Source organism: Mesoplodon densirostris, chromosome 20 (genome assembly GCF_025265405.1).
Source record: "Mesoplodon densirostris isolate mMesDen1 chromosome 20, mMesDen1 primary haplotype, whole genome shotgun sequence".
NCBI lineage: Eukaryota > Metazoa > Chordata > Mammalia > Artiodactyla > Ziphiidae > Mesoplodon > Mesoplodon densirostris.
This window is the reverse complement of record NC_082680.1, coordinates 29442670-29467764: the sequence shown is the minus strand read 5'-3', so window position 1 is coordinate 29467764 and position 25095 is coordinate 29442670. Positions and strand designations below refer to the sequence as shown.

Genomic DNA, 25095 nt, shown 5'->3' with positions numbered 1-25095 from the left:
ATGACGCAGCTGAGGAGAGGAAAACTGCAGCAACAAAGAGGCAGGTTCTCTGGGGAAGGATCCCTCAGTGTCCGTCTAAGGGAGAGAGCTGAAGAGGTCATCACGCTGGAAGGCGACCAGAGAGAACGCCAGAGTCTGACACACAAACTTTCTAACTACACATCTAAAGGGCTGAGTAACGTAAATCCCAGGATGAGCTGTTTGTACTTAAAGCTGTAACTGTTGCCATCATGGTAACTCTCCGATGGTCAACTATTAAGATTCTGAGTTTAGATCCTAAAAATGGCAAGTATTATTGGACCAAGTTGCTAACAAAACAAACATACACTAACCTTTCTCTAAGTGGCCTACTGTGCTTTTTTCCCATGAATTTTAACCAGAGTCCTTCTAAAAATGAGTAATAACCTGGATCTTGGTGACAGGCAACAAAAAGTATATTTATAAAGAGCTGAGGTTCCAAAGTTCCTCGTCACATGTTAATATGTAGGAACCATGCTGCATACATGACATTTAAAAACTTACATTAAGCAGCCATAGTTGGTTCATTTTTACTGTAAAGGCTGATCAAGGAAGATACCCTGGGTTTGGTAGATTTCTTTGAGAACCAGCAATACTGTATCTTCAGACTCCCTGTAAAGAGAAAAAAATATGTTGTAAAAAGAAGAAACTAACATTCGTACTAGATGCTTTACATATATCATCTCAATCTGCACAACCACCTTACGAGTTCATTTTTTTACTGTTTAAAAAAAATCTGACTCAGAGGTGATGTAATTGGCAGTGGTTTGTAAGGTAACCTTATAACAAATAAGTCTAGCATTATGTCCTGTAATATAAAAAAGCCAGTAGTAAATGACCAAGCCCTCCCTTTCCACAGAACTCATTCTTGGAACAACATGGAAGAGTCGTCCAATTCATCACCTTAATTTTTAAATGTTATTCACCTTTTTCAAAAAGCCAGTATAATCATATGAATGAAAATCAAAGACACAAAAGGATATAATAATGAAGTCTCCTTCTCACTGTTTCTTAACCACTAGTCCCCAATTTCTGACAACCGACGTTATCAATTTCTCATGCATCTTCCAGATGTTATTCAGTGTATGTACAAGCAATTACTTATATCCAGTTTGTAAAGAAATTTGATTATAAAAATACAGCATTCGTGGATTGCCATAAGAGTATATGGCTCAAACAGTTTTCTAGATCTAAGGTTTGACATTTTTTGAGTCATGGATCTATTTGAGAATCTAATGAAACCTATGGATTACTCCCCAGAGAAGACACCATATACGTATATACCCGAAATTATCAATAGAATTTCACTGGACTCATAGACTTTTTTCTATTCCCCACAAGTTCCACACACAGACGGCAGGTTAAGAAACTCCTTCCTCCTATACCAGTGAGGGGAGATTAGCTAAACCAGATATTAAAATGGTGTGATCCTGGTGCATAAATAAATGGATCAATAGAAAAGAACAGGAAGTCCAGAAATAGCCTTAAATACTCATAGAAATTTAATACAATAAAGTTAGAACCTCAAATCTATTAACAGTGTTGCAACAACTGGATAGCTATCCTGAAAATGATTTGGATCAATCCACACCTTATTATTAGGATAAATTTGAACAGAATCAAAGATTTATATGTAAAAATGAAACCCTAAAATATCAGAATAAACTGGTAAGGAATTCTTTGGAGAGCAAGGGAAATCTAAGTATGACACAAATTCCAGAAGCCAAAAAAGGAAAAAATAAATAAATTTGACTACCTAAAAATCAAAATTTCTACTTAGCAAAAATTAATGTACACAATGTCAAAGACAAACTGGGGAAAAGGTATTTACAACTCATATCACAGATTTATCAATTAAAAAAAGACCAAAATTTCAATATAAAAGAGAATAAAGGGTATAGATAACTCCCCAAAAAGAAAATTAAAATGGTCCTTAAATATATGTCAAGATGCTCAACCTTATTCATAATAGGAGGAGGGCAATACGAATTACAGAGTGCATGATACATACGCTGAAAACCACGAAACACTGCTGAGAGAAACTAAAGACCAAAATATACTGAGAGACAACTGTGTTCGTGGGTCAGAAGACTCAGCATTATTAAGATGTCAATTCTTCCCCCAAACTGATCTATAGATAAAATGCAATCACAATCAAAATCCCTAAAAAGCTTTTAGGCTGAAATTAACAAGTTCGTTCTACATTATATAAGGAAATGCAGAGGGCCTACAATACCTAAAATAACTACGAATAGGAACAACAAAGATGAAGGACTCACGGTACCTAATTTTAAGCCTTACTAGAAAGCTACAGTAATCAGGACAGTGTTTTATTGGCATAAGGATAGACAAACAGATCAGTGGAACAAAACAGAGCCAAGGCAATTCAACAGTTTCTCCATCTGAATAAACTTTTCAACAAATGTTGCTAGAACAGGAAAACCACATGCAGAACAATGAACCTCAATCCTTTCCTCACACCATCTTTAAAAATTAACTCAATCAAAATGGATCATAGGGCTTCCCTGGTGGCGCAGTGGTTGAGAGTCCGCCTGCCGATGCAGGAGACACGGGTTCATGCCCTGGTCTGGGAAGATCCCACATGCCGCGGAGCGGCTGGGCCCGTGAGCCATGGCCACTGAGCCTGCACGTCCGGAGCCTGTGCTCCACAACGGGAGAGGCCACAACAGTGAGAGGCCCGCGTACCGCAAAAAAAAAAAAAAAAAAAAGGATCATAGAGCTAAATGTAAAAGCTAAAATGACACAACTTCTAAAACAAAGGAGAAACCTTAATGACATTGGATTTGGCAAAGATTTCTTAAATATGTCAGAAAAGCACAAACATCAGTAAAATGGACTTCATCAAAATAAAAAACTGCGCTTCAAAACCTACTTGATAGAAAAATGAAAACCAAACCACATCCTGAGGAAAAAAAGTATATCTGAAAAGAACTTGTAACTAAAATGTAGAAAACTCTTGAAACTTAATAATGAAATAATCCAATTTTTTAGATGGGCAAAAGATTTCAACAGACAATTCACCAAAGATGTATGGATGGCAAGGGGGATCGATCAACATGGCAGAGTAAGAGGACATGGAACTCACCCCCCAAAAAACACATCAAAAGTACATCTATCTGTGGAATGGAAACTGGCAGAAAAACTCCTGTACACCCAAGGCTCTAAGAAAGATCCACATGTAATCGTTTAGGATGAGAAGAAAAGCGATCAGGTTGGGACCTGTGCCCCTGGGAGGGGACTCAGAGGAAAAGGGAGAATGCACAGGCGGAGACCCGCCCTGGGGAGTGAGCAGTGAGAGCCTCAGATCGAACGCCCCAGTCCTGGGGTCCTAATCCGGGGAGACGAGCCCCCTTGGCTAGCTGGAGAGCAGCAGGGCTGTGGGAGCACGTGCGCGCTGGCTCGCCCCCCGCCAGGGCGGAGAGTACAGTGGGAGGACTGCTCTAGTGGCTGCCAGGTCTCCCCGCCTGGGTGCACAGCTCAGCCCCACGTGCTCCATGACGATGCACCACTGCACAGCATCTAGGGCCGCCACGACAGGAAGCAACACAGCCAAGGGATGCACAGGCAACCCAGGCCTGGGGTGGAGTCTGGGTGGGGTGTCAGCAGCCACTGTTGGCACTTACTCAAGCAGTGCATCAGAAGCCCAGAACTCTGACAGCGGCCCCTACCCCACGGCTTATGCCCCAACAGACGCCAAGAGTCCACACAGGCCCCAGCTGCCCTGCAGTGTGGCCCCATAACAAGACAGAGGAGGCTGGGGGCAGTGATCGACTGTGAGGGGCAAAGGGGACGTGCACCCAAGGCTGCACACGGCAGACAGCTCGGACCTCTGTCTGCAGAGAGCCCACATGGGCCCCACTTTTGTCTGCCCTCCCCAGCTCTGGGGCAAGGGTTCCAGTGCAGGGGGGGTGGGAAACACACCTAAAGGCAACAGAGCCAGCCTGGGCCGGACCCTCAGGGCTTTGGCTCCAGCAACTTAGGATCAGACCCTGTCCCCAACTGCATGGTGACAGCCACTGAGCAGAGGGGAAGTCCCACCTCACACCCAGCTCCAGCTCCACCCCCTACTAAGGTGATAGCTGAGGAAGACGACTCTGTGTCATCAAATCCTGCTCTCCCATCAAAGGCACTGGGCACACAGTCTGTGTAAGGACGCTCCCACATAAGAATACCCCTTTCAGACTGCAATAGGTAACTATTCCACCTAAATTCATAGTGACAGAAAAAGTTAAGCAAAATGAAAAGGCAGACGAACTGCTCTCAATTGAAACAGCAAGAGAAAACCCATGAAAAAATAAATAATGAAACAGAAATAAACAATTTACCAGATAAAGAATTCAGAACACAGTTAATTAAAAAATGTTAACTGAATTAGGGAAAAGAACAAATGAACATAGTGAGAATTTTAACAAGGAACTAGAATATATAAAGAAGACCCAATCAGGAATGAAGAATTCAATAGCTGCAATTAAAAAAACACTAAAAGGACTCAATAGCAGACTGAGTGATACAGAAGAACACGTAAGTGATCTGAAACACAGAATAATGGAAATCACCCAATCAGAACAGCAAAAAGAAAAGAGAGATTTTAAAAAATGAAAACGGTATAAGAGATCTCTGGGCTAACATTAAATGTACCAACATTCGCATTATAGGGGTCTCAGAAGAAGAGAGAGAGCAGGGCATCGAAAACGTATTTGAGGAAATTGTGGCTGAAAACTTCCCAAACCTGAAGGAAACAAATATCCAGGAACAGGAAGCACAGAGGGTCCCAAACAAGATGAACCCAAGCAAACTCACACCAAGACATAACATAATTAAAAGGGCAAAAGGTAAAGAGAGGCTTCTGAAGGCAGCAAGAAAAAAAGAGTCATATACAAGGGAATCCCCATAAGGCTATCAGCTGATTTCTCTGCAGAAACCTTGCAGGCCAGAAGGGAGTGGCATGATATATTCAAAGTCCTGAAAGGGAAAAACCTGCAACGCAGGATACTCTGCCCAACAAGATTATCATTTAGAATTGAAGAAGAGATAAAGAACTGCTCAGACAAGCAAAAACTGAAACAGTTCATCAATACTAAACCTACTCTAAAAGAAATGTTAAAGGGTCTTCTCTAAGTGGAAAAGAAGTAAGAACCTATAGAAAAGGGAATATCCCAATAGAAAAGGCAAATACATAGTAAGGACTGAGGATCAACCACTTAAATAAGCCAGTATGAAGATTAAAAGACAAAAAACTGTAAAAGCAACTATAACTACAATAAACAGTTAAGGGATAAACATGAAGATGTGAAATATAACATCAAAACCACAAAATGCAGGGGAGGGGAGTAAAAAAACATAGGTTGTTTAGAATATGTTTGAACTTAAATGACTGCCAGTTTAACACAAGTAGATATAGGTCAACATATAAGAACCCCATGGTAATCACAAATCAAAAAACTACAACATACACACACACACACACAAAAGTAAGGAACACAAGCATACTGCTAAATAAAATCATTAAACCACAAAGGAAGAAATAAAGAAGAAATGAATACAGAAGAACTACAAAAACAACTGGAAAACAAGTAATAAAATGGCAATAAGTACATACCTATCAATAATTACTTTAAATGTCAATGGACTAAATGCTCCAATCAAAAGACAGAGGGTGGGGATTCCCTGGTGGCGCAGTGGTTAAGAATCTGCCTACCAATGCAGGGGACACGGGTTCGAGCCCTGGTCCGGGAAGATCCCACATGCTGTGGAGCAACTAAGCCCGTGCGCCACAACTACTGAGCCTGCGCTCTAGTGCCTGCAAGCCACAACTACTGAGCCCACGTGCCACAACTACTGAAGCCCGCATGCCTAGAGCCCATGCTCTGCAACAAGAGAAGCCAAAGCAATGAGAAGCCTATGCACAGCAATGAAGACCCAATGCAGCCAAAAATAAATAAATACATTTTTAAAAAGACACAGGGTGGGTGACTGGACAAAAAACAAGACCCATCTATATGCTGCCTCCAGGAGACACACGTCAGAGCTAAAGACACACACAGGCTGCAAATAAGGGAATGGAAAAAGATATTTCCTGTAAATGGAGATGAAAAGAAAGCAGGGGCAGCAATATTTCTATCAGACAAAATAGACTTTAAAACAAAGGCTATAACAAAAGACAAAGGAGGGCATTCTATAATGATAAAGGGATCAATACGAGAACAGGATGTAACATTTGTTACCATATATGCATCCAAGACAGGAGCAGCTAAATATATAAAGCAAATAGTAACAGACATAAGACGAGAAACTGACAATAATACAGTAATAGTAGGAGACTTTAACATTCCATTTTCATCAACGGACAGATCATCCAGACAGAAAATCAATAAGGCAACAGTGGCCTTAAATGACACAATAGACTAGTTGGACATAATAGATATCTACAGGACATTACATTCCAAAACAGCAGAAAGCACATTTTTTCCAAGTGCACATGAAATGTTCTCCAGGACAGATCACATGTTAGGCCACAAAACAAGTCTCAACAAATTTCAGAGGACAGAAATTATATCAAGCTTTTTTCTGACCACAATGGTATGAAACTAGAAATTACAGAAAGAAAAATGGGAAAAGAACAAGCACATGGAGACTAAATGACATGCTACTAAAAAATGATGGGTCAATACAGAAATCAAAGAGGAAATCAGAAAACACCTTGAGCCAAATAAAAATGGGAACACAACTCTCCAAAATCTATGGGATGCAGCAAAAGCAGATTTAAGAGGGAAGTTTATAGTGATACAGGCCTTCCTCAAGAAATAAGAAAAATCTCAAACAAACCTACCACTTAAGGGAATGAGAAAAAGAAGAACAAAGCCCAAAGTCAGCAGAAGGAAGGAAATAATAAAGATCAGAGAAGGAAATAAATGAAATAGAGATTTAAAAAAGCAATAGAAAAGATCAATGAAAATGAGAGCTGGTTTTTTGAAACGATAAACAAAAAGGATAAACCTTTAGCCAGGCTCACCAAGAAGAAAAGAGAAAGGACCCAAATAAACAAAATAAGAAATGAAAGAGGAGAAATTACAACCGATACCACAAAGATATAAAAAATCATAAAAGGATACTATGAACAGTTATATTCCAACAAATTGGACAACCTAGAAGAAATGGACAAATTTCTAGAAACATAAAAATTGCCAAGACTGAATCAAGAAGAAACAGACCATTTAAACAGACCAAACACTAGTGAAATTAAATTTGTAATTTAAAAAAACTCTCAGGGCCTCCCTGGTGGCGCAAGTGGTTGAGAGTCCGCCTGCCAATGCAGGGGATACGGGTTCGTGCCCCGGTCTGGGAGGATCCCATATGCCGCGGAGCGGCTGGGCCCGTGAGCCATGGCCGCTGAGCCTGCGCGTCCGGAGCCTGCGCGTCCGGAGCCTGTGCTCCGCAACGGGGGAGGCCACAACAGTGAGAGGCCCGCATACCGCAAAAAAAATAAATAAATAAATAAATAAAAAAAAATAAAAAAAAAATAAAAAAAATAAAATAAAAAAACTCTCAGGAAACATAAGTCCAGGACTGACTTCACAGGGGAATTCTAGCAAACATACAGAGAAGAGCTAACACCTATCCTCCTTAAACTATTCCAAAAAACTGAAGAGGAGGAAATACTCCCAAATTCATTCTACAAGGCCACCATTATCCTGATACCCAAACCAGACCAATACAATACAAAAAAAGAAAATTACAGGCCAATATCTTTGATGAATATAGATGCACAACTCCTCAACAAAATATTAGCAAACTGAATCCAACAATATAAAAAAAGGATCATACATAATGATCAAGTGGGATTTATTCCAGGGACACAAGGATGGTCCAACATTCACAAATCAATCAATGTGATATACCACATCAACGAAAGAAAGGACAAAAATCACACGATCACCTTAATGGACACAGAAATAGCATTTAATAAAATTCAACATCCATTCTTGATAAAAACGCTCATCGAAGTTGATATAGAGGGAACATATCTCAACATAACAAAGGCCTTTTATGACAAACCTACAGCTAACGTCATATGCAACAATGAAAAGCTGAAAGCCTTTCCTCCAAATTCAGGAACAAGACAAAGATGCCTAATGTTGCCCCTTCTATTTAACATAGTATTGGAAGTCCTAGCCACAGCAATCAGGGAAAAAAAAAAAGAAAGGCATCCAAATTGGAAGGGAGGAAGTAAAACTGTCACTATTTGCAGATAGCATGATACTTTATATAGAAAACCCTAAAGCCTCCACCAAAAAACTGTTAGAATAAATGAATTCAGTAAAGTTGCAGGATACAAGATTAATATACAGAAATCTATTGCTTTTCTATACACTAACGATGAACTATCAAAAACAGAAAGTAGAAAAAAAATCCCATTTAAAATTACATCAAAAAGAATAAAATACCCTAGGAATAAACTTAACCAAGGAGGTGAAAAACCTACACACTGAAAATTATAGAACACTGATGAAGGAAACTGAAGATGATACAAAGAAATGGAAAGACATCCTATGCTCTTGGAATGGAAGAATTAATATTGTTAAAATGGCCATACTATCCAAAGCAATCTACAGACTTAATGCAATCCCTACCAAAATACCCATGACATTTTTCACAGAAATAGAACAAATAATCCTAAAATCTATATGGAATCACTAAAGACCCCATATTGCCAAAACAGTCTTGAGAAAAAAAGAATAAAGCTGGAGATATCACCCTCCCTGACTTCAGACCATACTACAAAGCTACAGTTATCAAAACAGATTAGTACTGGCACAAAAAAAGACACATAGATCAATGGAGCAGAATAAAGAGCCCAGAAATAAACCCATGCACCTACGGTTAATTAATCTACGACAAAGGAGGCAAGAATGCAAAATGGAGAAAAGACAGTTTCTTTGACAAGTGGTGCTGGGAAAACTGGACAGCTACATGTAAAGGAATGAGATTAGAAAATTTCTGCACACCATTTACAAAGATAAACTCAAAATGGATGAAAGACCTAAATGTAAGACTGGAAACCATAAACCCCCTAGAAGAGAACATAGGCAGAACACTCTTTGACATAAATCACAGCAATATTTTTTTGGATCTGTCTCCTAAGGCAAAAAAATAAAAGCAAAAATAAACAAGTGGGACCGAATTAAACTTAAAAGCTTTTACACAGCAAAGGAAACCATCAACAAAATGAAAGGAAAAGCTACTGAATGGGAGAAAATATTTGCAAATGATATGAGTGATAAGGGGTTAATATCCAAAATACATAAACAGCGCATAAAACTCAATATCAAAAAAAAACAACAATAACCCAATCAAAAAATGGGCAGGAGACCTGAATAGACATTTTTCCAAGAAAGACACATAAATGGATAACAGGCACACGAAAAGATGCTCAATATCCCTAATCATCAGGGAAATGCAAATCAAAACCACAATGAGATGTCACCTCACACCTGTCAGAACGGCTGTCATCAAAAGGAACACAAATAACTAACACTGGCGAGGATGTAGAGAAACGGGAATGCTTGTCCACTGTTGGTGGGAATGTGAAATGGTGCAGCCACTGTGGAAAACAGCATGGAGGCTCCTCAAAAAAATGAAAATAGAACCACCATATGATCCAGCAATTCCACTCCTGGGTATATATCCAGAAAAAACGAAAACACTAACTTGAAAAAATACACGCACCCCAATGTTCATAGCAGCACTATTCACAATAACTAAGATATGGAAGCAACCTAAGTGTCCAGCAACAGACAAATGAATAAAGAAAATGTGGTATATATTACAATGGAATAATACTCAGCCATAAAAAAAGACGGAATTCTGCCATTTGCAGCAACGTGGATGGACCTAAAGAATATTATGCTTAGTGAAATAAGTCTCAGTTGTTTCACAGATATTTGATAGATGTAGAAAGAGGAGGATAGGCCAGTGTACATTTGGGATTAGAATGATTTCTTGTTCAGACAATTACAAAACAGCACACTCATGTCATCTGAAGAAATCTTAACAAACAATTAAGACCAAAAAACCCCAAAACAAAAACAAACACTTAGGGGCTTCCTTGGTGGCACAGTGGTTAAGAATCCTCCTGCCAATGCAGGGAACACGGGTTCGAGCCCTGGTCCAAGAAGATCCCACATGCCATGAAGCAACTAAGCCTGTGTGCCACAACTACTGAGCCTGCGCTCTAGAGCCCATGAGCCACAACTACTGAACCCGTGAGCCACAACTACTGAAGCCCGCGCGCCTAGAGCCCATGCTCTGCAGCAAGAGAAGCCACCGCAATGAGAAGCCCGTGACAGCAACGAAGCGTAGGCCCCGCTCGCCGCAACTAAAGAAAGACCACGCGCAGCAACGAAGACCCAACACAGCCAAAAATAAAATAAATAAGTTAATTTTTAAAAAAGATAGACTTAAAAAACAAACACTTACCAGTAGCATAGATGACTTTGTAAAGCAAATAAATATTCATTAAAACTTTCAATGGGCTTCTCCTGTAGCACATAGTCGATGCGCTGGCCTCCATTCAGCATTCCCACATGGATGGGGGGGGCTTCTTGTTTAACTGCTACAAGGTTCTCTTCTGTGCTAACATCTGGATACAGAAGAACCATAATAAGAATATAAAAGCATCCAGCCCTCCAAGGTTGTCCTTACTTTCCCTCAGGCTCCAGCTTTACCGTAGGATGAGCTACCCTGCTCAGAAAGCTCTCTCTCATTTTCCTCCTCTCAATCCCCTTAAAGCTTCTCCTCAAGGCACACTGATTTTATCCAATCCCTTTTTTCCTTCCTGTACCTTTAATGGCTAATTCCATTTGCCTTTGGTTTACAAACTAAATGCAAACAGGGATAGAACTCCTTAGGCAATTGAAAACTAAAGCAAAAGAATGCAATATTAACTGTGAAATTAAGAGGAAAAGTGTCCTAGCTAGTCCCCAGGCAGGAAAATAAAACCAACCCATGAATACACAGACATTCCCCTGTAAAAGCAAGGTCCTTCACAGTGTAGGCTCTGAGCATCACTGCCATAGTGCCCAAGTGGGGAATGTTTTAAAGCCTCATTACTAGATGCTCAGCTTCTCTTGACATCTTCCCTCACAAATAATGTTTTTCCAAAATTTGTGGCTATGAGATGACAGAAAACACCAGCAGAGCTGAAGGCCCATTAGGACTCATAGTATTGGTCCTAAACAATAAAAAGGAGAAAGTAAGAAGACCCTGAGAGAATAAGAACCAGACACCATGGAGTCCCTCTTATCTGGCCTGGTGCAGGAAATCAATATGTACAGTGTCACTGACCACTAGGCTTCTCTGAACTTGATTCAGGTTCTGCTTCAGTTTCTTCTACAGTTTCTGAAGCTTGTAAGGCAGGGTATGGAGCTCTGGTAAAAGACTTCCAGGCCATCCGCAGCGAACCTAGCAAGTTGTTCTTAAGGTCCATGCTCATCCTGGTCAAGCCCTCTCTCAGTTCTGAAGCATATATGAAAAAGAACATTACATGGTTTACAGAGGTAAAAAGGTTCAACACAGCTAAACAAAGTGAACGAGGTCCAGTCAGTGTGCACTGACCAGAAGGTCTAGAATTATCAGGTTCTATACTCAAGACTTACCTAAGTGCATCCGCTTCCTGCCTTTATGATGCGGGATCAGCATTGGCTCAAATTCTACTCCTGGGACCACCATTGGTTCAATCCTATAGGCCACAGGATCAAACTACATAGGAGAAACAATAGCTACATATACCTCTGCTGAAGAAAGATAATGACAGTCTCAGGAGCTATGTATCAGGCAAGAGTAATTATAAGCTTATTTTTTTAAATGTAGTTGTTCTGCCTCATCACTTCCAGATTCATACTATTATAAATTATCTCATTACTACAGAATAATATAGAAAAAAGTAAATCAACACAATAGAATACCGTATGCTCTTTACCAATAAGCCCCAATATTCAGGTAAAACCACAAGAGCTGTCCAATGCTTACAGGGTGATAAATATTGAAGAAACCTTTGCATGTTGGAAATTTGTAGTTGGGGTCAATTCTTTTTAGGCCTCGGACAGTAAGGAACATTCCAATGGGAGACCCAAAGGCAAAGAATATTTCTGGTTTATAGATGAGCCGGGGGTATTTTACAGGCACCTGGAAGGAGGAAATAAAAGCCTCTCTCATTAATAACAAAAGTTACATCTGTTCCTGCCATACCAATGGCAAACAATAAAATGACCAGAGAGAATTAGTATTGTTACCTGCCCAATGCCAACATCCAGATGTTCATCATTTCCAGTACCATTAGTACTACTGCAGAACTCCGACTCTTTGGGTATGTTAGACATATTCGCCCCTGCAGGTGATTGCGGGGTTGGTCTATTAATACCCTAAAGAATAAAAAATAGTTCTGTGGAGCTGCTATGTAGTGAAAATATCCAAAGGATTATACAGTTTTCTACTGGTTTAAAAGGATGCTTGGGAAGGTTTTGAAATGGTAGTCAACAATTTTAAGAAGAATCTCTCAGAGAACAAGATAAAGCTGATGAAAACAAAAGTTGCCTTAAATTATGAATTGATATCCCTACGTGCTCTGAAATAATGAAAGCTGTACAAAGCCATTTGGGTAGCAGTTGAAACTTTAGGCAACCATCATGAGAGAAGACGATAGAGTACTGTGGAATGAATGCTGGGGAGCGCTGAGGAGTTCAATGAAGTGTACGCCTTTCTAATCAAAGCAAGTAGTATGTCTCTATCAGCCTTAAATCAGAACTGAGCAACCTGCTAAAAGGTTGAAAAATAATTAACTAGACTATGGAAAGGAATCAGTGGCCAAAAATGCTCAGTGCAGAAGCACTGTTACAACACGGTTATACCTTGAATACATTATACTAAGTGAAAGGAGCCAGTCACAAAAGGCCACATATTGTACGACTCCATTTATATGAAATATCCAGAATAAGAAAATACATGAAGACAGAAAATAGATCAGTGGTTCACAGGAGGGAGGAATGGGGAGTGCCTGCTAATGAATATGGTGTTTGTTTTTGCGGTGATGGAAATGTTCTGGAATTAGATAGTGGTAATGGTTATACAACTCTGCAAATATACTAAAACCCACTGAATTGTATATTTTAAAAGGGTGAATTTTATGGTATGTGCTGTGAATTATATTTCAATAAAGCAGTTACAAAACAAAAAAAAAAAAGGAAAAAATTGAATGGTGGAAGTCCAGGGGAAATAAGACTTCTGAAGCTAATAATACTTTTAAAGATATCAATAAAGTAAATGTGTTTAATTTCTGAAAAGAGAGCCAAAGGTCAATTTTAAAAATTGCTTAGCTCCCTATACTAAACATCTCACAAAGCACAAGAATACAAGGAAGTCAAAAAACTGTTTAATCCTACAAACTATATTAAGCACATACCACTGAATTTTTTCTGGTCCTTAAGTAGTTTAGTATCTTCTTTCTTGGTCCTAAGGGAATTCCCATTTCCTGAAGATCTTTGTCTGTACATAAAGCCTAAGCATAAAAAATCAAATATCTTTCTTATTTCTAGGCAAATTAAAATCAATTAAATGTCCTAAAAATAAGTAAGTAAACGCCCTGTTCTCTGAGAGGAATAAGGCCTAAACACTCAGTTGTTCTTTACTTTGCATGACTAGGACTCCCTAGTGGTAACAAAAACAAATAAACAAGCAAATATCCACAGTAGAGCTCTACACAGTATAACAGAAAATAAGAGTTGGAAAAGTTAGTGGTCATTTATTCCTGCTCTCATGTTTTCAGAGCTGTGCTGTGTTTTAGTCTGTGCTCCATTGCTATTAACATGGCTCCTCGGAACTCTGAACCTCCACAAAGCAAAGATCACTTTATATGATAAAAAGCACACAAATAAGGCTAAAGAGCATTACTAATGATAAGGAAGTATTTATGACTAAAATGTTTCTAAAGGGCAGGCTCTTAGCAAGCAGTATGATGAAAAGAAGCAATAAAAATACTGAAAACGGGGAACTTCCCTGGTGGCACAGTGGTTAAGAATCCGCCTGCCAGTGCAGGGGACACGGGTTCGATCCCTGGCCCGGGAAGATCCCACATGCCACGGAACAACTAAGCCCGTGCGCCACAACTACTGAGCCTGCACTCTAGAGCCCACGAGCCACAACTACTGACGCCCGCGCGCCTAGAGCCCATAATCCGCAACAAGAGAAGCCACCGCAATGAGAAGCCTAAGCACCGCAACGAAGAGTAGCCCCACTCTCTGCAACTAGAGAAAGCCCACGTGCGGCAACGAAGACCCAACACAGCCAAAAATAAATAAATAAAATAAATGTATTTAAAAAAAATACTGAAAATGGTATAGTGCGAAGTTTTAAAAGATTATTTTTACCAGAGCTTCCTTATCTACTTTCTCCTTCTCAAAGATACTAAAGAATTCAGAGAGTTGAAGTTTCTTCAAATCTTCCTCCAGTGTCGGTGTGTCTCCTCGATCCATGAAAATACTTGGCAAATCCTAAAAATTAAATTGTAAAGCTCGTGTTCTCTAAATTCTTTCAGATTTTTATTAATGTTACTTTGCAATAAAGGAAAGTACTATGTTAGATATCCACAGAGACCTATCTTAACTTTGAATAAATTGTAATTTATATGAAATATAAATTAAGATGTGATTGATCTTTAAGTTTTTGCAGTCAGTTGAAACCTAATGTTTTTAAACAAATGAATGAGTGAATGAATGAGTATCAAAGTATTCTTCATCATCATTAATAAAGCCTTCCCTGAGCTCTTATTAATGTTTAAGGATGGCTTAACAGAATTTCTATAAACTATATCAATTTGAATCCAATTCACTCTTCATTTCCTCCTATGCAAATTCCATTTCAACTCAATGATTCTATAATTCTAATAACAGATCAGTAGTGCATATTTATAATGAAAAAATAAGAGACCTACAATTATTTTAGAATGTGGCAAATATTTGTAGAAGCATACTACTATCTTGCTTCTATCATCCAAGAATGACAGAGATAATTACAAGTCTGTTAAAATTAAAATAAATGTAAATATTATGGTATGAGACAAAGCAAAAAACAAAAAGCCTAAAATCTAAAAATGCTTACTAAGAAAGCATATAAAAGAACCTATTACCTTTTTACTGTCAACATCCCCCAAAGAATCTTTCTGATTTGTTAGGATATCAAACAATATAAGTGAACCTACAAGTAAAACAGAAGAAAGAAGGGACAGTTTCGAAGCATTAGCACTAAATAGCTGTGTTTTATACAAAAAAAGTAATAAGCCAATTACCCAGGAAGCAAAATCTATGAAGTAGGGAGTCATTCTTTCCCATCCACCACCACCCTTCCAACCCCTTCCAAATTCTTCATCATAGACCAGTTCTAGACCTCTGAATGTGATACTGATAAAAGACACTGTACTTCAAAAACAGGTATCCTTAAAATGTGACAGTCATCTCTGGTCACACAGAATCCGTTACCTAAACTATGACCAGCGATGGATACGCCCCCTTTGAAATTAGGGTTCCTCTGCAGAAAAAGTACATATAATCGGTTCATTTCAGAAGCAACTGTGTCCACAATAGTCTGACAGTAGGTGGGGCTGTTGTAGAAGAAGACATCCAGAATTGTATCATTGGTGAAGTGCCTTAGGCGGTTAATGCTGGGCAGAGTTATTCGCTGCAGATCTCTGAAAAAACAAAAGGTATTTTAAGCAGAAAACCTAAATACATTCCATAGCCTCCTCTAAGTTATTATCCAAATTACACTTAGAAATTAAGATACAAGGGATAACTATCAACTTACAGGAAATATAGAGGACAGACATTTGTAATGAAGCCAAAGGGATGTGACCAGCAAAATTCAGTGTGAGAAACTCTGCAAGGCAAAAAACCCAGCCTCCTCAAGACATAAATTACAAGAAAATAAGAGATAGAAAGGTAATCAAGAGATGAAAAGAGACTTAAAAGACATCAACTAATTGCAATGTATGATCCCAGTTTAAACTATGTGTGTATGTGCATGTATATGTATGTATGTGTATATATAAATCATGACATTTATTAGACAATTACAAATTCGAATACTGATTGTATATTTGCTGATATTAAGAATTTTTTTAGATGTGATAATGGTGTTATATATATATTTTTAATCCTTAAAAGGATATACAAACTGAAACATTTAACAGATGAAATGATATGATGTCTAAGATTTTATCCAAAAGTAATAGAGTGGGGGCTTCCCTGGTGGCGCAGTGGTTGAGAATCTGCCTGCCGATGCAGGGGACATGGGTTTGAGCCCTGGCCTGGGAGGATCCCACATGCCGCGGAGCAACTGGGCCCGTGAGCCACAGCTGCTGAGCTTGCGCGTCCGGAGCCTGTGTTCTTCAGCAAGAGATGCCGTGACAGTGAAAGGCCCGTGCACCGCGATGAAGAGTGGCCCCCGCTCGCCACAACTGGAGAAAGCCCTCGCACAGAAACGAAGACCCAGCACAGCCAAAAATAAATAAATAAATTTTAAAAACAAACAAACAAACAAAAAAAACCAAAAGTAATAGAGTGGAGGGATGGGCAGTACATGGAAGATATGGACGGGGCCGAACTGGCCACGTGTTGAGGCTTGTTGGGCTGGGTCATCATCATCAATACAGGAAGATTCATTATATATGCTACTTTTGTGTACAAAATTCTCTATAATAAAGTTTTTTAAAAGATACAAGAGGCTTTTCCTAGAATTCTCAGCATTAAGGTTTTTTGATCACAAGTCAAATGATAAATGGATCAGCTCTCTCTCTCTACGCCAAATTTCCAAACGCTGAAGGAAGGTGAGACTGCCAGATGCCAAGGACAAACAGAACTCATATCTCTCAAAGGAAAACAATGTTGACGTAGTATAAATCAGCTTCCACATAAAGCTTTCTCAAAGCTCCCAGAAAGACTCCTCAAACCTTCAACATCTTCTGTACTTTAGAGAGGGCTATGTGCCCCTAGTAACCTCTTAGCATCAGCTCAAATATGAAAGAATGTGAACTCTGTACACCTAGTAAAAGCAACACCACAATGGAGCACTTGGCACATGGAATATGCTCAAATCACAGGGTGTTAAGAACTGAGAGACACGGAATCAGAAAAGCCATTTCCAAGACCAGCATGGAAACAATGCTACTTCCTTTATCTACCAGAGAAGCATCTGCTAGTTCTATCCTAGAACTATATTATGAACATACTTCTTTCTGGCGAGCCCACAGCTGAATATCCTTAATATAAGGCAACCTTCTCTGACATTACCAAAAAGTTTACAAACAGAACTACTGAGCTTGTAATTTAAGAAAGCCATCACTTAAAAGTCATTGCACCAATTATACCTCAAGTTATAAACCCCAATAATTTAATATTTGGGAATTTCCTTTCTTCCCCAAATTTGGACAAATATTATCTAAATGTGCTCACAAAAGGAACGACAAAATACTTTGTGCATCTTGAGGTGGTTGGCTTTTGACATCTTAAGATGGAAATGCTTATACACTATGGGGAGAAAGCAACATTTGGCTTTATGCTAAAGAAATAATAAAGCTGTAATAGTAAACACTAATGAGCCAATAAAACATACTGGAAGAAGATACACACAACTCCCCACTCCTAACCCAAGCTAGTTAAACAAAGGGATTGGTCTGCACTTAATAATGTATCTCTAAGAAAAAGACACAGAAGTACAAAAAGTTTTCTGTTGAACAAAATTTTATATTTACAATCAGCTATAGCAGAAATGTTCCTAAGCATATCAATGATCAGAAAACATTACAATCACAGTTAGCAACTCAAAGGTGTAAAGTACTACTCACACATCCACACCAGTGGAATGCAAAGGACTGTGCCAGTTGACTGGGAGAAATTCTACCCTCCCAATCTGCTGATTTTCTTGGGCTTTCTTAAAATGCGTCTGTAGCAGGTTCAAAGAAACACTGCGAAAATCATTAACTAGAAAAGAAAATTAACCATGCGTTAACGGTGAAGTGATGAATTTGTAGAGTGGGGATGCAACAGATCTTGTAATTATACTACATCCATCTGTATCTGCTTACAGCACCTGAGACTCGAGTCAAAAGTAGGGTATTCACGAAAAAAATTAACAGTGCATGTAGGAAAAGACATTCCTGTAATATAGAACTGCTGTTACTATACAAAACATTTTTATATTAAAGAAAATCGCACAGTAACTTCAAAACTTCTGCCGTGTCAAGGAAACTGTTTCAATTTTTTTAAAAAACCACTTGACTATGTCAGTTGGCCTTGCAGTCAGGTTCCTATCCTAACTTTCTGGTTCTTATAAACAACCTTTACCCAATATTTTAAATTTTTTAAAAATACACTGCTGTTTGGAATTCATATTGCGTCAATCTTAACCTTCTAGGAGGTTTATGCTTAGAAGCATTAGTTAGCCATTAGGATCAGACTCCCAAATTAGGGCAGTTAGACTATGAATACTACCTTTCAAAGTCAAGTTATACTAATGACCTAAATATTCCAATTAGAATATCATAAGGTTTACCACAGTATGAATTACAAAAACGGTTGAAGCTTCTGTTATTCATTTAAACTATATTATCTTCATTGTCATATATTTATGGTTCCCTTTAAATTTAGAATGGTTATAAACAGGACCATCACATCATAAAACAATTTTACAAGACTTGAGGGCTATTCACTCAAGTATTATTAGTTAAGAATATAAACCTATTAGCCTAAGGAATTTACTAGCTCTTTAGGTCTAAGCTGGGAAGCTTGACTACCTTGCCACCTGTCTTTAGCTCTCCAAATCTTATTATGCAGCTAAGACAACAGACTAAAGACAACACTTTATCTCAACTCACAGGAGCACTAACAGTCCCCTTACATGATCTAATATGACATGCTTTGCAAACCTACCACACTGTACAATGCTTCGAAAGCGGAGATCACAGGCTGGTCCGATCCCATGGACTAGAAAAACCAAGTGATCTATCTGTAAAGGTTCCCCTACAAGTGAAATTACAAAGAAAAATTACTCTATATAACTAGTCATGTATTCTAAAATCAAACATTCACAATGAATAGATAATAGAAATGGGCAAGTTAAAATATGAGCAGATATTTTAAAAGACACAGATAGTCCCATATTTAACTACTTAGTAAAAATAGACTGATTTTACTTTGTTTCTAATTTACCTTGTAATAAGTCAGTGAAAAAATTGTTCAAGTTTTTAAAACTTTTTATTTTGAAATAACTGCAATCTTATTGAAAACTTGAAAGAACAGTAAAGAAACTCTCATGTACTTTTTATACAGATTCAACAGTAACATTTACCACATTTGCTTTATTTCTCTATGTGTATGTGTATTCACACACATTTATTTTTCTGAACCATTTGGGAGCAGGTTGCATACATTATCAGACGGCACATATCACATCTCTTTAACCCTTTAATATTTTATTATGTAAGAATATGCTCTTATTTAACCAAAGGGCAGTTACCAAATTCAAGTAATTTAATATGGACAGGATACTTTTACCTAATATTCTATTTTTATCAGTTGTACCAATAAAGTCTGGTATGTATTTGAAGCCTGAAATTTTAAACTCATCTTTTCAAATTACAGTAAGTCTACGACTTTGTCCAAGAGACAAGCCATCTCCTCTGAAAGATGAAAGGAATTTTATAATCCAGTTAAATATATTATAAAACCAACCATAAATGACTCTAGCTAGAGAGCAATGGATAACCATCAAGGTCCCTGAAAAATAGTTTTTTCTGGTTGAAGACCTCCTGAAAACCTTCAGGTGTTACCAGGAATAAATTAATAATCAAGCAGGTGGAATCACACTTCTTAGAATTAGGACTAAATCAGTTCATTTGTACCCAGTGACCTCCTGATTAGTACTATCAAATTTTATCCATCCCACTATATATACTTAGCAACTTTAAAAGTGATTTTTGTACCTATTAAGATTCTTAGTAGATGAAGTAATGCTAATCTTAACTTAGAATAAGCCCATTTGATTAAAGACCATTTTTAAGCCTTGACGTAATCTAAAGCCATAGATAGAGAAAGACCACGATTTAAGTCATAAACAAATAAGCATATCAGAAGATAAGAAAAAAAATGAATGATTAACATTACCACAATGAATGTCAACAGAGATGTTCTCAACCCCTCTCTTCACTGTTCGAGGTCGGCCCTGCTCAGTGGGTGTTGAACCCCATTCATCAGACCCCGTGACTGGCTGGTAATGTACCATAAGCTTAAATTAAAAAGATCAGAGCAATAAGCATACTCTACATTAAAGACACTTCTATTTATACATTCTGAGGGGTAGGAACGGGTCTTTTAAAACATAACACATAGTCAAATCTCAACTGGAGTTTTGATATGCAACTCCTACAGCTTGAAATGAGAATCCTGAAAATACATCAGGCTAATGTTGTACACTTTAAATATCTTACTATTTTGTCAATTATACCTCAGTAAAGCTAAAAAAAAAGGAAAATGAAAATTCATCAGGCTAACAGATCTTTCAACCATACCCTACACATGGAAGAGGTGCCCACATAATGTGTCAGTGATTTTCTAAATCTACAGTGACATAATTTTCCCTAAGAAAATTTTTGTGTAAGAGTTGAATGAGGAAATGACGGTAGGAGCCACAGCTTCAAGTTTCATAACTGTGAATGCAATATAAAAATGTCCAAAGCTTATCCTACGTAGAATCCCCAGAAAAAGAAACCAATTAAGTTCTTCTTACTAATGCAATTAACCTTTAATCCCAATGTTAAAGAAGGGCATTAATTTGCTTACCTTTGGATTGTGCAATATAATAACTTCTCTGTTGGGAGACTCCAGTTTCTTCTTCCATTCATCCAGAGTTACAGCAAGCATGTAAGTTTCCTTAAAAGAAAACACATTTCATTAGATTTCTGTAATGGTTTTTCTATTAAAACTGAACTTTTTTACAAGAATACTGCTAGATAAACAATTACAATAAGAATATCTTACTCTGATTTATCAAATTTATTTTAATTCTCTTAAAATGAGAACTGGTACTAGTATAGAACAAAGAAAAAATAATCACTTCTACTTCTATCGTCTAGACTGGAGATAATCGCTGTATACATTTTGATGTATTTCTTTCAGTAATGTTAATGCATGTATATTATCCATAAAATGAGGATTACATTACATATAAAGTTCTTTCTCTTGATCTATCAAATTTATTTTAAAATTCTTTTAAAATTACGATAATAGTACAGGACAAAGGAAAAAAATCAGTCCCAATTCCATCATCAAGACTAGAAATAATCATTGTTCACATTTTGATATATTTCATTCAATAATATTAATATACTACTCCAATTTAAAGCAAATTTCAGAATATTTTCAGAGCAAGAAAAATAAAAGGCAAAAAAGACCAATCCTGTGGTCAGTTTAAATATTCACAAAGATCACCATTAGAGAGAAAAAAATTTTAATTTAAATACATAATAGTTTCCGTAGTATTTCAAAATTTGAAAATAAAACTACTTTATCCTGAAACTAACTTGCAAAAAGAAATGCTATGAACTGGGATGCAAATAGAACCAAACTCTCTCTGTAAATTCACAGAATAAGTCACAAGAGGAAGAAAAGATTATGAAATAAGAGAAGAACACAATGAAGAAAATGAGTAAAAGGCTCACAGGAATACCTCTAACACTTGGCTGAAGCTCTCCGAGTATGGAACATACTTATTGTCTTTGTCTCCCTTGTAGAACCAGGTACAGCGCCTCACTTCCGACGCTAGCTCATCCCAGTATACGGCGTACCGCATCCTCTCCCCCAAATGAACATCGTATCTGCCCCCATCAGTGGGCACAACTCTCCTATCACAGTCTTTTCCTATCAAGGAGTGGAAAGGGGAAAAGAAGTACATAGTAGAGCAAAATAAAGCTCCCAAAATACAACTCTGAGTTATGCTCTCAATAATGTTATAAAACACACGAATGATCTGTTTCTTCTTGGCTAAACTACTTTGTAAACCATCAAAATCATTCTTGGTTTTAATGAAACATGAAAAAAATAATACCCAACGCTGTTTTGTTCTTTTTCTAAGGAGAGATAGGAGTGTCCCTTAAAAAAAAAAAAAAAAAATGTATACAAGAAAGCTTTTCTAGGGCTTCCCTGGTGGCGCAGTGGTTGAGAGTCCGCCTGCCGATGCAGGGGATACGGGTTCGTGCCCCGGTCTGGGAAGATCCCACATGCCGCGGAGAGGCTGGGCCCGTGAGCCATGGCCGCTGGGCCTGTGCGTCCGGAGCCTGTGCTCCGCAATGGGGGAGGCCACAACAGTGAGAGGCCCGCGTAAAGCAAAAAAAAAAAAAAAAGAAAGCTTTTCTGAATTTTTTGTTTAAGGGACCAAAAGATAAATTAATGACCATCATGATGATAAAGTAGTAACCAGCATCATTCTTGTTTCCATAAAAGAAGAAGAAACAAGAGAAAAATGAAAGAATTCATTCTTTTGCAATGTGACACTGCCCGCACCACACTCTTCATAAACAGAAACTGAAACGTAAGAAACATTATTGGTTAACTATGCAGGGATTACAATAGGTACTGTTTTCAAAATACAGACCAAATTCTTGAATATTATAAATTGGCTGGATAGTAATGCAGAACTTCTATATAAAAATGCTATAGGATGTTACAAAGCAGAAACTAACACACCATTGTAAAGCAATTATACTCCAACAAAGATGTTAAAAAGAAAAGATTATTAAGTAAAATTTGGAAAGTATAAAAACTGTAAAGCAAAAAAAAATGCTGAGACAACTAGAAAAAGATCTAAAATTTACTTCCAATAGAACTCACTATAAGGACTTTTATATTATAGTTTTAGAGAAATGACAGTAAGTCCTTGTCTATTACAAGTCATAGCTTTTACCCTACCAGAGCCGTATGCCTCTTCCAGCTGCTGTGAATCCTGAGAGTTGAAAGGAATCCATGTCTCCTTAGAATCTATTATCTTACAATAAAACCAATGAGGAGAAACGGGTTCGTACAAACTGCCAACATCCATGTCTATTAGCTCAAAGGAACTACATGAGTTTGGTGACGGGGATGGATCTGACTGGGACAATTGTTCCTCGTGTGATTCCACTGATGACATTTCTTTCTCTAAAAGACAAAAGAAAACTATCAATAAAATTTCCTTCTATTAGCAGTGTAATTGTTCACACACACAAAACTGGTCATTTTTAAGAAGTCATTTCTGAAAAAAAATATAAGGGGGCTACATAATTTAAAACAGAAATAACATAAATTAACAGCTTTTTTTGGTTTTGTTTTTGGGTTTTTGTTTGTTTGTTTGTTTTGGAGGAAGGAGGCCTTAAAACGCTTCTTATAGTTAGACCAACCACTTTGCACTGATCTTCCAATCCTCTCAGAAAACTGCATGGTTTTAATTAAACAAAACTGGAATCACAAGAAACACATGGTCGAAATCTTGACTGCAAAAAAAATTTTACCCCAATTTCCAATCTAAGTCTGGTCCCAAGGCAAAAACGCGTACTCCGTCTTAATAACGCCTGGTTTTAGGCTCCAGGCCCTTGTCATTACACATTTACATGACTACTGGAATCACAATATTGAAAATAAAACTATTCACTTAAGAAACAGTCACTTTTTATCAATGCTTGAAGGGTCTTTAAGTAGAGACTATGGTACAAATTCTGAAAACGCCAACTCTCGCTTGGGGCCACTGTGCGCACGCGCGCACCCACTCGCACCATCCAGGTCTCAGACGAAAAGTAACAAGTGACCTCAAAAGCCTCCTTCCCTCAAGGAAGCCCGTGACCTGTGTGTTTCTGCCCCTTTAACACTCGTAGAGACTAACACTGCAGACGTCGAAAGTAAACCCAGGCTCCTTGGAGGGGCGCGGGTAAGACCATCGCTATCTCAGCACCGAGCGCAGCGGGACCGCAAACACCCGGCCTCCCTCGGAGCGGACGCGCTCCAGCTTCCGCCACTTTATCTTTTTTCCCAGCACGAATTTTCCTCCGCCACCTTGCGTGTCCCTTCTCCCCACGACCCCGGGCCTCCTGCAGCCCAGGTCTGGGACCTCAGGGCTCGCGGACGCCTCTCCCCGTCCCGCGTCCAGCCCCGCAGAGAGGAGCGGAGCGTGGATGAAAACGAGGTAATTTCCCGGTGACTTCGGGCACGGTCGATGCAAAAGGGGCCCTGGCCGCGTCCCTGTAACCGAGGTCACCCCCACCCCGCCAGGGCTGGTCCTCCCAGCCCCCCTTCCCTGCCTCGAGCATCGCGTCCTCCTTCGCCCCTGGCATCTCCACCCCGCAGTGCCTCCCACCCGCACGCCGGTCAGAGCCCTGGACCCGGCCGCCGCCCCAAACTCACCTGGCAGCCCCGCAGCCTTTCAAGTTCTCCTGCCTTCGGTGAGTGGGCTACGACACATCCCCAGTGGAGGCCTTCCCCGCGAGCCCAGGAGGGGCGGGACGGAGCAGAGCAGGGCGGAGCTTGCGGCCCCGCCGGGCTCGCGCCCAACTCAGGGCTCCGCCGCGCTCCCAGCGGGCGAGCAGCGGACCGGGCTGCCTAGAGCAAAGGTGAGGTGACGGGGACCGCTGCTTGGAGGAAACGTGGGGCGTGGAGCCCGCAGGGGCGCTGGCGGGAAGTGTCGCGAGAGGTGGAGGGAATCGCGCGAGATGTGCTCCTCCGAGCGGGCTGGAAGTCGGAGCGCTGGGCACGCGGGTGTTGCCGGCGGCGCGCCCGCCGCTCGGTATCCGCGCGCAGGGTCTGGGTGCACGGCCTCAGGTATTTAGAAGGCAGGGATGGGGAATGAGACGTTATAGGTGGGGAGCGTTTCAAATTGCAGTGAAAGCAAGGTTCTTCAAGATGGCCCAGCCTCCCCACTTAATTGATGGGAAAACAGACCTCTGACCCGGTGGTACCCTGGCTAACCCTGCTCATGGGCCGGGATGGTGCA

The 25095-nt window shown here is 39.2% G+C and overlaps 1 protein-coding gene across 1 annotated transcript; it reads right to left on the bottom strand.

Annotated features, from left to right (window-relative positions):
• Positions 1 to 522: 522 nt before the first annotated feature.
• On the bottom strand, positions 523 to 24765 carry DDHD2 (DDHD domain containing 2). Its single transcript, XM_060085689.1, has 17 exons — positions 24510 to 24765; positions 23046 to 23273; positions 21808 to 21998; positions 20922 to 21011; positions 20247 to 20367; positions 19014 to 19103; positions 17930 to 18065; positions 15567 to 15775; positions 15218 to 15285; positions 14460 to 14582; positions 13496 to 13591; positions 12330 to 12458; positions 12067 to 12222; positions 11694 to 11796; positions 11383 to 11553; positions 10516 to 10678; positions 523 to 630 (listed from the first exon to the last, which is right to left on the bottom strand). Exons 2-17 carry the CDS (start codon positions 23263 to 23265, stop codon positions 549 to 551), a joined length of 2148 nt encoding a protein of 715 aa, XP_059941672.1. The 5' UTR covers positions 23266 to 23273; positions 24510 to 24765; the 3' UTR covers positions 523 to 548.
• Between the last annotated feature and the right edge of the window lie 330 nt (positions 24766 to 25095).

Excerpts from the sequence above, each read along its gene's own strand:
- DDHD2 (XM_060085689.1), bottom strand. The coding sequence starts at position 23,265 with ATGTCATCAGTGGAATCACACGAGGAACAATTGTCCCAGTCAGATCCA. Across the intron at positions 18,066-19,013 it reads TCGAAGCATTGTACAGTGTG|TTAATGATTTTCGCAGTGTT; the intron begins GTAGGTTTGCAA and ends TTTCTTTTCTAG. Across the intron at positions 11,554-11,693 it reads CAGGAAGCGGATGCACTTAG|AACTGAGAGAGGGCTTGACC; the intron begins GTAAGTCTTGAG and ends TATATGCTTCAG.